General features: G+C 28.6%; 1 protein-coding gene across 1 annotated transcript; it reads right to left on the reverse strand.

Annotated features, from left to right (window-relative positions):
* Nucleotides 1-10530: 10530 nt before the first annotated feature.
* On the reverse strand, nt 10531-12900 carry LOC148206612 (putative mannitol dehydrogenase). Its single transcript, XM_088104437.1, has 5 exons — nt 12744-12900; nt 12552-12665; nt 11397-11910; nt 11081-11231; nt 10531-10924 (listed from the first exon to the last, which is right to left on the reverse strand). Exons 1-5 carry the CDS (start codon nt 12839-12841, stop codon nt 10719-10721), a joined length of 1083 nt encoding a protein of 360 aa, XP_087960563.1. The 5' UTR covers nt 12842-12900; the 3' UTR covers nt 10531-10718.
* Nucleotides 12901-13992: the final 1092 nt, after the last annotated feature.

Here is a 13992-nt window from a genome sequence, read left to right on the forward strand (position 1 = left end):
AATGAAATTGTGTTGTTAATTGTACATATTTATGAAATTGTGATATTGAGTATATGCATTATTGTTTAAAAAAAATTATTTTAAGAAATGATTTTTTTTTTCAAAAGAATAAAACAAAAATTATGTTTACATTGTCAACGAATATAACTTCATCTTTATTTGTATGTAATATTTTTTATATTTGCTCAAGGTAATATATATGGAAGAAGTATTAGATTTGTCATATTTGGACGGTAAAGATATAATTGATAATGTTGTCAGTGTAGACTTCAATATAGTAACACACTTACATCAACAATTGCAAATGCGCACAACACTAGCCGCAATAACAATGTTATGCATTGTTGCACATGTGTTGAATATATTAAATATGTATTCGAGCGCAACAAATAGTGTTAGGAAATTTGTACCAAACAAAGACCGTTGTAGAAAGCAATTGATGTCTTATCTTATGCATACCAATCAATATCGTGACATTATTCAGATGGGACTAGAAGCATTTATTAACCTATGCCAGCGCCTAAGAGCATCTGGATTAGTTAAGGATGCAATATGGTCGATAATGGAGAAACAAGTTGCTAAAATTTTTCACATAATTGGGTATAATGTGAAGAATTGAAGTGTTTCATTTTTCTTCCATCAATCTAGGTCAATTGTTAGCAAATACTTGCACAATTTCTTGGATGCAATTTTAAGTTTAGAGTCTGAATTTTTAATTCAGCCCTTAGGATCAGAGTTTCATTCAAATTTGGTAAATAATAGTCAATTTTACTTATACTTTAAAGTAAAAGTCTTTTTATAATATGAAAACACAATAATGTTGTCCACATTTATTAATAATTGTCATTTCTATGAAATATGATTGTTCAAGGACCATAGATGGAACTCATGTACGAGTTAGGGTCCAAAAATCATGTGTTCCTAGGTTTCGAGGAAGAAAGGATTGGTCAACTCTCGGTGTATGATTTTGATATGAAATTCACATATGTTTTAGTCATTTGGGAAAGGACAACATTTGATTCAAGAATTTTAAAAGATGCTCTTGTACGAGATGATTTGTTAGTTATACCTAAAGGATGTGTGTTTGATAACTCTCTAATTTTGCATCTTGTCTAAAAGTCCTTGTTAGTGTATTTTTGTTTTTAATTGTCTAGAATTAGGTTAGTTTTAGGAATTTTCTTTAAATCTTTAGATTTGTAAATTTTTAGTTAAAAATAGGTTTTTAGGTGTGATTTTTAATTTTTGTTAATAATTAGAAAATTTATAATTTTTTAGAAAATCTTTAACAAAAAAATATTCCTTTTGTAATTGTTAGACTTGTTTTTTCTTAATTTCTTTTTCTCTCTTTGTTGCAGAATAAGCCCTTATAAATTGGGCTGAAGAGGTAAAAGTGGGCTGAAAACGACTGATTCAAACTGCACTTATCAAAACGCTGCAATGCTGAAAATGTAATTGGGCTAAAACGTCATTGCTAATTGGGTCGCTGCACTATGCTGATTTTAAAAGATGCATTGGACATTGGATGCTGCAAGTGAAACTGGGCCGAAGTGCACTTTGGGCTTTAGTGCAACGACACTGTTTTGAGAAATGGCAGCAGTTGCAGGGGGTCTTGGTTCGCACAACTAACTTGAGACAAACAATCTGCATGCACATTCATTTTGGAAGAGAGAAAAGGTACCTTGAGCTAGGGCAAAGAGAAAAGTGAAAGAATAAGAGAGGAAAGCACTCAATGCCTCAAAGCAGCTACCCGAAGAAGATGACCAACACGAAAAGGGAGCTGACTAGAGCTGACTGACACATGACAGAAGTGAACGAGAGATGTCCGATTGGGAAGCACAAAGTGTCGCAAGCAAGTTTCTTTTCCCCCTTTTATTTTCTCTTTTCTTTTCTTCTCCGGCTTTATAAAAGGGCATGTACATAGATACTTTGATTAAACACTTCTACACATACACTTTACACACTTTCAGTTTATAGTTTTACATTTTGTAGATTAGGATTTTTTTTCGCTTTCGTAGAAGTAGAGTTCTTGGCTCCTGGATTTCGCCGATAGGTTTGCGAGAGTGACAGACCGTGTGTGGTTTGGTGAGTCCGGTAGTGTGTAACTTTTCTTTTCATGTTAATAAAGTTCAGTTATGTATTTTTGTTCTATTCTTGTTTGCGTTTCGATTTTGTTCTTTGAACACAAGGATGAAATGATGATTGCTTAAGCTCGTGAAAATTTTTATAGGATTGGTTGTAATATTAGAGATGATTACGAATGTGGTGAGATTATGAAAACTTTTAGGTATTTTACTTAATTGTATTCTTTGACTATGTTATGTGTAATGATAAAGTATGGTTTCTATGAAATGCTTTAATGTAATATCATCAGTTTTATTTTAATTAGGTTTGACATGAACAAGGGAAAGAATGTTACGACGGAGTCATCAGTCGAGACTAAAGAGTTTACGAAATGGATTGAGGAAATGGACAAATGACTTTTGAATGCAATGATAAAAGAAGCTTGAATGGGAAACATGATTGACAATAGTTGGACCACCCAAGCGTATAATAATATCGTCAATAATATTCATCAATTAGAGTATGTGGGTGTAACAAAAAATAACATACAGAATAGACAAAAAGTTTTGAATGAGAAATGATGTGAGGTTCATGATTTGTTTGCTCACTTATGGGTTTGCATGGAGTGCAATTTCCAAATGATTTAAAGCAGAGGATGAAGTTTGGGCTGACCTGATCAAGGTAAATAAAACATTTCTTAATCTTCTGTTTAATTTGTATACTTAACGAATTGACTTTTTATAATGTAGGCATGGCTTATATTTCAGGCTAAGCCTATTGCAGCTAAATGGAGGTTACTAACCTTAGACACTATGATATATTGGATGAGCTTTGGGCATCTGATCGAGCTACAGGTAATGGAGTGCAAATAGCTCGTCAAGCATGCCATCAACACCAAGAAGCACATTTAGATGTTGATCTTAACGATCAAATGCAGTAAATACTTGAACAACCTATGTTTCAAGGGTATAATGACCTGACTCCACCTTCACTACCACATATAGATGAGTATAGTCTAGGGCCAACTTAATATGTGCCATCTGTCCCATCCGGAGGAACATCAACATCATGTGGTTCAAAATACGAAGCCTTTGTGGTAGATGTCATGGACTCACAGTTTGAAAAGTTGATTGCAAAGCTAGACGACTTCATGGATGTTATGATATCCAGTAACTCTCACTTCGAGAAAATATCATCCATAGCATAGTGCCAAGAGGTTGCCATTGAGAAGCGTAATGATATTCTTAGTGAGTAAGTAGGGATGATACGTCTCAATGCAACATTACAATACACCGAAGTGACATATGGGAAATGTTAGCTGACATAAATATATAGGAGGATACTCTTATGAAGCAATTTTATGATTTTTTGTGCAAAGCTAAGCCATTGTCAATGGAATAAGTTATTTAACATGATGATTGGTAGTAGTTGAGCTCATGGATGCAACAAATAGTTATGTTTTCTTTATTCTACCATGAAACATTGTTATGATGTACTATGTTATTTTAGACTATGTTATTTATGTTTGCATTTTAAATATGGCAAGTTCATGTTTTCTTATTATTTTTTCTCTTCTTATATCATTGTTGTTCTTCTTTCATTGATTTTTAAGTCAATCTTCAATAGTATCATCATCATCATAAAGAAGTCGTAAAAGTCAAAAGGAGAAAATATCCGACCACTAAAAAAGACACTTCTACACCCAAGAAGTCATACGTCGAAGATGTTTTAGAGCAACAACATTTCTTTAGCGATTATCATTAGATGGAACATTATGCAAATAGATTTTATATACGAAGAATTGTGGAACAAAAAATTATGAATTTCGATTCCTTCGCCACATCCGATCTTTATTTTAATCATCATCTACTATTTCAAGGGATGACTGCTTTTTTTATTGGACTGTCCATTCTATGCAAATATAATAAAAGTGTTCTATTCAAATATAATAATTTCTACCAATAAATACCTACCAAGTGTAGTGAACAGGAAAAAAATTAAGCTAAGACCAAATTATTGGTTTAATATTGCTCATGTCAAGTACCAAGGTCCAAAATTGTCTTTTTCATATTTATCAGAAGACCTCCCCTACGACCGTGACATGACATTGGCTTCTATGGTGAGACCGAACATGCAGGGTCAACGTGTCAAAATTGTTGGTTGTCTTAACATAAATGACAAACTTCTTTATTATGTGGTGGTGCATATATTGACTCCACGTAGTGGTAATTTTTCAAAATTGTTGCAAGATACTTTTATGATATGGGTGTTGAACAATAACATATCCATTAATTGGCCTCATCATACCATGCAACATATGGTTAAATGCAAGGCCAATGACATGCCTCTCCTATATGGTATACTGATCACCCAAATTATACAATATAGTGGAGTAGATCTTTTTGCCGACGCATGCACAAGTATTGGATTGAGACAATATTTTTCCACAAATTCTTTGAAGAACAACCAAAAGAACAAAGTCCAAGACATAACGAGCCTATTGTAGAAACGTAATAGTCTAGTGGTCATTTTCAACATCCCCCTCTACTTAAATTCTGAAAGGCTAAGTCAAATGTGGAGGGGGTGCATGACTTGCAAAATAAAATGCAAGGGATACAAGATATGTAAGGACATGTTCAGCAAATTGAAGATAATTTATCCAACTTAACTTTAGATATAAATTGATACATAGAAGAAGTGAATTTCAATGTGAACTTAATTCTCCACAATTTAAAGGATTAACATGTTTATACTCGCATAATTGTATCATCATCCTCTTTGCTTCATTATATTTCATCATCTTTAATTATATTTTATCATATATTACTTCTTAAGGATTTTTATTGTTATTTTAACTTATTGAACTTCAAATCAAATGGATTTTAGAATAATTGACAAATTGGAGGAAACAAATGTTCAAAGAAGAATGTCTATCATGTTGACCGACAACTTAGAACTATTGAATATTGAGATTTCATCCTTACTAACAAAAACAACCTATTTGTTGGAGCTCTTTCATCTCAACATACAGGACAACGAATTTTTGACTTATTAGCTACAATGAACATTGAAAATTATAACTTACTCAAACAATGCTTCGATTTTCTCTCTTCACAGTCATCCCAAACACGACGTATAATGAGGATGCTAACTTAATATTGTTTGAATAGATTGCTTACTACATGAATGAAAGATGTTCATTATGAATTATCATAAATCATATTATATCTTATGAAGTGGGTACCTTTAATATCCTATGTCATATTTTAAGTTGACTTTGTTAATTGTTTAATCATAGATATTTAATATAAATGAAGAATTCCTGATAATTGAGTGTCTTCCATAACTACAATAATAGTAATAAAAAAAGACATCCAAATTTACTATAAAAACATTAAATAATAGCACATGTGACTAAATTATATACTAAAAAGAATATCTAAACAAAAAATTTCAATGTCATTCCAAAATATATTGTATTATTTATTAATTTATTTTTAATTGTCTTATTTGAAATAATTTTTACAAATTACTCATAAATATAATTTTATATTAATGTTACTATTGTCATTAAGAGAAATTTGGTAATCTTTATTTTTTATTTATTTTTTTAATCTATCACATCAGTGAAATTTTTCACAAACTTTACTTTCATATTCATCTTCTCTCACAAACTTTATTTCAAATTCATCATCTATCACTTTCAAATATGTTAAAATAACCAAATACTTTACTCTTAAATTCATAATTCACTATCTCTTAAATCCATCTTTACACGTGAACATCACCTCAATGACAAAATAAATGAAATTTTTTTAATGTACTCATTGAAAATTCAGTACTTGTATGATAAAATTTGTATCTATAATTTGCAGTGTTGACTAGAAAAGACTCGTCTGATTTCAATTTTTTTTAGTGAAATGAAGAAAAAAATGTTTTAGAAAAGACATAAATTAAAATAATTAATTGAAATTACGGGGGATAAATTTTAATTAATTTAATAAAAAAATACGAAATTTTTAAAAATTAAATAGTCATGCAATATCCTATTCTTAGAGTTACATTTTTACTAATAAGTTCACTGTAGACAAAATTCTATTAATTAAATATGTTTAGATTATTTTGGATGAAGTTTTTCAAAATAAATGTATAACCATTCGTATTGTTTAGAGAGCATATATATATATATATATATATATATATATATATATATATTGTTAGTTTAATCTATAAATTTATTGCTAGTTTAATTTTTATTTTACGTGGGATTTCATTCAAGTATACTATAAGTAGATAAAAATATATATTTCACTAGAATTTAGATAAAAGAAGTAAAAGGACATTTAAAATATTTTTTAGAATTGAATATATATTTTTTTAATTTAAAAAATAATAATTTTATCAACTTTGTTTCATTAGTGTTTGTAAATTTAATGCATGTTTTGGTTGTGGTGAAATTTTATTTCGTATTTTAATTTAAAATATACACAATTATAATTTCTTTCTAAATACTTGATATTAAACTAAAATAAGTTTTTTTATATTGAATATTTGATCATATCATATTTTTTTTGTCATGATTTTTATTTATTTATTTTATAAAAATTAATTAATTGGTATTGAAACACTAAGAAGGTAGGTATGGACACGAGTACGAGTATACTTAGTACTTGGTAGGGATGATAATTTGATAAAACTTTTATCATTGTTGGCTATAAGTATAGAGATGAAGATGAATTTTTTCTTTGGAGATGAGTATGAGAAAATGAAACTAGTTTCCACTTTGTTTTCATTCATATTCTCACCTATATTATCTTTTATTCTCGTGTAACATACAATCATAATAGATGAAAATCATAACATATAACAAGGTAAGCTAACACCTTTAAAAGAAATAAAAACAAACACACTTAAATTCTTAAAGCAATTTACATCTACACATAACATTCAATAATACTCAACATCATCAACGATTTATAATTACTAAGGATTGTAGATCTTAATTTGTTTAGGAAATTGATTGGATATGATTGTACATCATCCCATGATTTTTTGTCTTGATGTCTAGAAAGAGACATGCCTGATTGATTATAGATAAGGTAATAATCTTATGAACCCAAATAAAAAATTAATGATAAAGGTACATATATCCCTTTTCGAGAAAAATATAAACTTGATTTATTTTGTGTAATTAGTATTATTAAATTTACACATGCTCTTAGATCAGTTTGCACTATGGATGACAAAAATATTCATACATATGAGTATCTGTGGATAAATTTTGCATCGAATAATTAATACTTATGAATATTTATTAACTGTGGATACCGGATATTTATTATTACGCATGGGTAGCGGGTGTTTTAATATCCATTTATAAACAGGTCAAGTGCGAATATCATACTATCTATACCTACATATATCCATTATCTACAAAAAATTAAAATAAAATTTAATTTATATTTTTATTAAGTTAAATTCAACTAAAATTAAAATTAATTTATATTTTATTAGGCTAAATTTAAATAAAAAAATTAAATTTTAATTTAAATTTAATTTAATTTATATTATACATTATATTTTGTTTTACAATTTTATTTTAAAATTTAATAAAATATATTTTTTTAAATATTCACGAATATTTATAAATACCTGTGAAATTTAAAATATCTACAAATATTTTTAAACGAGTATCCAATTAATAGAATAACATATGAATTTATTTTGCTACAGATCAAATTGTAGATACTATTTGTAACCAACTTGACTTATTGTTATCCTTAATTTATTACCCATGTCTTATGATACCTATAAAATATTTTAAGACAAAGTAAATTCTATTTTAAAGACAAACACATGAATTTCTTAATAATATGATGTTGATAAAACAAAATATGTTATTAAGAGACACTCTGTAACTAGGTGTGGTGGAATTAAATTGCACTATGCACTATTAAAAACTATACTAAACTAAAAACTAATTTGTCTAAACTGAGTTCAGACAAACTGAACTCAACTGTTTTTTGTTTTATTAAACTGAACTAAACTATATTAAATTATACTAAACTACAATATAAACTGAGCTTTATTAATTATACTAATTTTAACTGAATTGTACTAATTTTAACACTGCACTAGTTTTAAACCAAATTTTTAAGTTTAAATTAATTTCACAATATAATTTGAAATAAAATTTATTTTTATTATAGTGGTTTAAAATATGAATAAAAAATAAAATATAAGTTTAAAATTTCACAATATTATTATTATTTTATTTGTTTATATTTTTTATTTGATTATTTATTATTTTACTTTTCTTATAACTTGTATTAAAAATAATAAAATAATCTAAAATATTCTTAAAATATAATAAGATTTATAATAAGTAAATATTTGATAATATTATAATAGGAGGTATGATCTTAAATATTTAAATAAGTAAATATTTATATATTATTTCTTAACAACACAGTACATAAAGTTTCTAAAAAAATAAATTGAAATTTTATTGTCACTCAAATTTAAGTGATAGTTTTAGCATAATGATTTGATTTTGACAAAGACCATAATTGAAGTGACAAACTTAAAATAAAAACAAAAACCTAGAAAAACAAAATCAAGTTAATTAAAAGAAACCAAAAAAAAATTATAGAAAAAAAGGGAGGACTAAGTCTCACCAATGATTTTACCTTAATTATGAAAATAAATATTTTAATTCCTGTCTTTCAATGAATAAGTTGAATGTTCTGATGCCTTTTTTACACAAAAATAAATAAAATATTTTTTAAAACTATATGTAGATTTATTAAATGTCAATATTTAAAAACAAAAACTAAAAATAAGTTTATTGATATAAGAAAATAGACTTTATTCACGTCAAATAAAAAAATTGAAATTAACTTTTTTTAATTATTATATTGTTGCATTGAATGAAATCTAAACATAAATATTTTAACGGGTGATTAATAAGTTTAAAGGTGTGAGAGCCGCGACAACATACATATAACATTAAGATTTGAGAATATAACTTTGTCACCGATCTTTTAAAATTACAGTACAATTCTATTAGTTAACTGAACTCAAAATTTCATAAATTCAATTTTTTAAAACCGAACCGTAAAACAATATATTTAACTTAGTAAAAATAGATAGTTTTTTTAGTATAATATAGTATAGTTAACTATATAGATCAGTTATTTTTACCTGCCTTATATGTAACAATATAATATATATTTCTTAAAATATATTATTTTTCTAAAAAATATGTAAAATAAAATAATAATTAAAAATATATATATAAGATTATAACATTTATTATGAGTAAATTTCTATGGATAAAATAATCTCTTCAAAATATATTATAATAACCAAGTTTTTCGTTACTTTCAAATGAATGTTTCACAAGAGAACTAAAATTGGTAATTTTTCATTTGAAAAAAGTTGTCTAAGAATATCTACACTGAATTTGTAAGATCCAATAGGCAACTTGAATTTGTATTAACAAAATCTTTAATTGAATCTCAAATCAAATTTAATTCTTTCATTACAAAGTCTCCGGCCCAAGAATAAGTGCTAGAAATATTAAGGCTTAATTAGTCTCCATGTTAGGAGGTAATTTTCTGTTTAGTATCCGGTTTTAAAAATGTAGGCATTTGGTACCTATGTTTTGAAATTTGTATCAATTCAATCCTATCCAGTTAACGGCGTTATAATTGATGCGAGAAATTAAGGACGTTAATGAAGATGCATTCAAACATTTGATAGCTATTCCACCCAGACTATCATTAAGGTCCTTAATTTCTCGCATCAATTATAACGCCGTTAACTGGATAGGATTGAATTGATACAAATTTCAAAACATAGGTACCAAATACCTACATTTTTAAAAGTGGGTACTAAACAGAAAATTACCTCCTAACATGGGACTAAGTAGGTAATTAAGCCAAATATTAAATATAGACATTAAGTAGTCTTACTAGAAAACTGCTCATTGTCGTATACCTAAAACTCTAATGATGTCTTATGATATCTGAGCTTTCAATTTATTGTATCAAAGCTTTTTATTAGTTCGAACATCATCAAATCAATAAAATAAATTTGAGCACCCGAGGTAGAAAGTAGCTATGCAACCAAGTTAAAATCATAAAAGTAATATAATGAGAATACTCTAATGTTAATCACTTAAATGAAGTACTCAATTAGTTACAGAGAAGAAAACTAAAATAATATAATAGGTTCATTGATATAACAACGAGGCGAAGCTCGTAATAAACAGACACTAGATATTACAATAAAAGTAAATACTAATAATTATCATATTGCAAGCATATCGCTCTTGTATAATTTTTAATGCACGCTTATGATAGTTTTATTGACGGTTTATACAAATTTTAGTAAAACAAAAATTCTCCTAATTTCTTCCCATAGAAGTATAAAATAATAAAATAAAAGGTAATTATAATCCCATAATACTAGTAAAGAGATGCTTATTAATCACATAATATTAAAGATAGCAACTACATCAATCCATCGACCGCCTAAATCCAAAAGCACACAGTAAAACATCCAATCAAACTGACAACATAGACATATTCCTTATTTAAAGCAAGAACCATATCCTGTTACATAATTCTCCTCTGCAACATGGATTATGAAATTTAAGAGCTGGGCTTCAGTGTCTTCCCAATGTCAATAACAAATCGATATTTGACATCTGCTTTGAGGAGACGCTCCATTGCCGTGTTTACATAATCTACAGGAATGATCTCGATGTCAGGCTGTATATCGTATTTGGCAGCATAATTAATCATCTCTTGAGTCTCCTTTATTCCTCCAATGCAACTGCCAGCTACACTCTTTCTTGCTGCAAACCAAACACAATATTTATCATAAACGTTATGAAACAAATTGTACGTCTTTAAGAAAAATAAAATATACTTTTTCATGAACTTATATACAAGTTAATTTTCCGTCTAATTTCTATTATATAAGTGTAATAATTTTTCATGTACATGCATACCTAGTATAGGAAAGATTGGAAGCTCCAAAGGATGATCGGGCAGACCAACGATGACAAGTTTCCCACCAGTCTTCAACAAATCAATCAGAGGGACCAGAGAGTGAACTGCAGACACTGTGTCTATTATACCATCCAGGGTGCCCTTTGCAGCCTGAACAGAAAAAATGGCCATTAGAAGTTAAACAATAACTTTTGCTTTTCCTCACAGGCACACAAAGTAAACCGTATTAAAAAACTAGAAATAATACAAAGCAGATTTTACAGCATATATCGTAAAATAATTGTAGAAAGGTTCAGAAAGGGAAAATTTAAGTACCTCCAACTCCTCTTGATTACGACTGACCAAAAATGTGTCAGCTCCAAGATGCTCAATAGCTTCCTTCTTTTTGTTTGGAGATGTGCTGATTACAGTGACCTTAGCCCCAAAAGCTTTGGCAAACTTAACCGCCATGTGGCCAACGCCACCAAGACCAACCACACCCACATGTAGGCCTGGTTTGCCAATTCCAAAATATCGGAGAGGGCTATACACTGTGATCCCAGCACATAAGAGAGGTGCAGCAGCCTCAAGGGGTAGACCGTCAGGAATGCTGATCACAAAGTGTTCGTCTACAACCACCAGATCAGAGTAGCCTCCTTGTGTGATGCTCCCATCAATATCCTTCCCTCCATACGTCAGAACCATTTTTGAACAGTAATTCTCAAGATTTTCATCGCAGCTCTTGCACGACCTGCAGGAATTAACCATGCACCCCACACCCACCCTATCTCCCACTTTGTACTTCTCTACCTTGCTTCCAACCTCTACCACTTCACCTGCAATCTCGTGCCTACATTTTGGTGCTTAAATTAGAATATACTATTCTATCATTAATTAACACTAATAACTTCTCGTTCATAAACAATATCATATTTTATTGGAAAGGTAGCTAATAATTTATTAAACAAATTGTCTACATCACATTAAAGTGTTTTTCTAAAGTAAATTTGTTCCATCATATGGTTACCTCACCCAGTAAAACATATCCAGTAAGTAAACCGGTCTAAACTTTTGCTCTCTTTATTTTCCAACTTACTGTTTAGCAGATCTACAACTTCATCTATACGGCAGATCTTATTGCTTGCATATTTTGCAATATATATATATATATATATATATATATATATATATATATATATATATATATATATATATATATATATATATATGTTTAGTTTATTTCAAATGTTTATCATGCAGGGACAACAAAAATTCTTGCTTCTTCTGGGGGGACCATCCAATGACAGTCATATTTTGTGTGTGCACACTCCAAATTTGAGTTGAAGCTTAGCCATTTTCTCTCATATTTTGAAAATCATACTACAAATTAAGTATATCAATAAATTTTCAGAATGTTTCAGAAACCAAACGTAGAAGTTAAGAAAATATCTTGTGTTTGAAAGATAGGATGAAAGAGAGTAGGAAGCTTACCCGGGTACCAGTGGATAAAAGGACTGACCCCATTCACTCTTAATATTGTGGAGGTCAGTGTGGCATATACCACAGAATAACACTTTGATTGCCACATCTTTCTCTCCTGTTTCCCTGCACCATTAATAAACAGAACATCACTAGCATGAACTACTTGTTAAGTTGAGGAATTGAAGAGCTTGAAATGTATACCTTCTGGTGAAGTCGAAGGGGGAGAGAAACCCAGATTTGTCTCTAGCAGCCCATCCAAAAGCCTTCCTAGAATGCTCCAGTCCTGGTGTTGCAGCCATCTGAATGTGTATGTGTTGGACTCAAGAATTGTGAAGAATGTGAAGCAGCATGGGTGTAATTAAAGGCACCAACACCCACAGATATGTGGTTCATAGTGCTTCACGTAGGCAATTATGTAATTATGAGGCCCACGTGGGTGGGGACAGTACTGCTTTCTTTTCTTTTCACGCTTTTTCTTTTCTGCTTTTACTGTATTTACACACGTAGCAATGTATAAAAAAAAAGCACAAATAATCAAATTCATTATGAAATATGTGTACGGTTGAGATTGTGAAGATTATACACGTTCGTATTAATCCACCGTAGGAACAACAGAACAAATATGATTAATTTTAAAGTAAATGTCTCTAATGGATCATTGATAAAATATTTTAGTAGAAGCGAGATTGTTCTAAGGTGTCTTAGGAGAAACAACCTTCTTTAGTGGAAGCGAGATTGTTCTATTAAATTATTCTCCAATAAATATATTAAAGAATTGATTTTTGGTTCCAGAAGGTTTAATCAATAATATTATAAAGTATTTAAATAATGTTCACAAATATATTTATATTTGTTAGAACGATTATTACATTTTTATATAATATATTGTTATGTTTGATTATATTTTATAAATTTCTCAATATCATATATCAACCAACAATATTTAATTGATTTATATTATCTTTATTATATTAATTATGATATAATGATAAATTTCTATTATTATTGATATTTTAAATTTTATAATTAATTTGTTGAGTCTAAAAGTTTTATAAATTCATATCATATGGAATAATATATTTTTTCATATTTGTCTATATATTCATGTACTATGGATTTAAATTTATTTATTGACTTAATTTTCTTAAATCTTTACTTGTGTTTTAGTCTTGGAATATTTATTAGGAGTTATTAAGTTATTTAAATTTTGTTACCTGTTTAAATTTTGCTTTGAATTTTGATAAGAATATTTAACGTCTACTTTGATGAAATTTTTACAGACCCTTCAAAGTTTTTATATTTTATTATCATTTTTGTACAAAATGCTATATTATCTATAAAATTATACAATACATATATTTTCTTTATCTATAATTCCTTACCAACCAAGATAGAGGTATATATCTCTACCAATCAAGGTAGAAATATAAATTCATACCAATCGAGATAG

Source organism: Vigna umbellata, chromosome 1 (assembly GCF_029865625.1).
Source record: "Vigna umbellata cultivar VRB3 chromosome 1, Vumbellata_1.0, whole genome shotgun sequence".
Taxonomy (NCBI): domain Eukaryota; kingdom Viridiplantae; phylum Streptophyta; class Magnoliopsida; order Fabales; family Fabaceae; genus Vigna; species Vigna umbellata.

What these genes read in the sequence shown, in the direction of transcription:
- LOC148206612 (XM_088104437.1), bottom strand. Translation starts at nt 12,841, where the DNA reads ATGGCTGCAACACCAGGACTGGAGCATTCTAGGAAGGCTTTTGGATGG. An exon ending in CCCTTCGACTTCACCAGAAG is followed by an intron (nt 12,666 to 12,743) that starts GTATACATTTCA and finishes TTAATGGTGCAG; the next exon opens with GGAAACAGGAGAGAAAGATG. An exon ending in TTTTATCCACTGGTACCCGG is followed by an intron (nt 11,911 to 12,551) that starts GTAAGCTTCCTA and finishes ACCAAAATGTAG; the next exon opens with GCACGAGATTGCAGGTGAAG.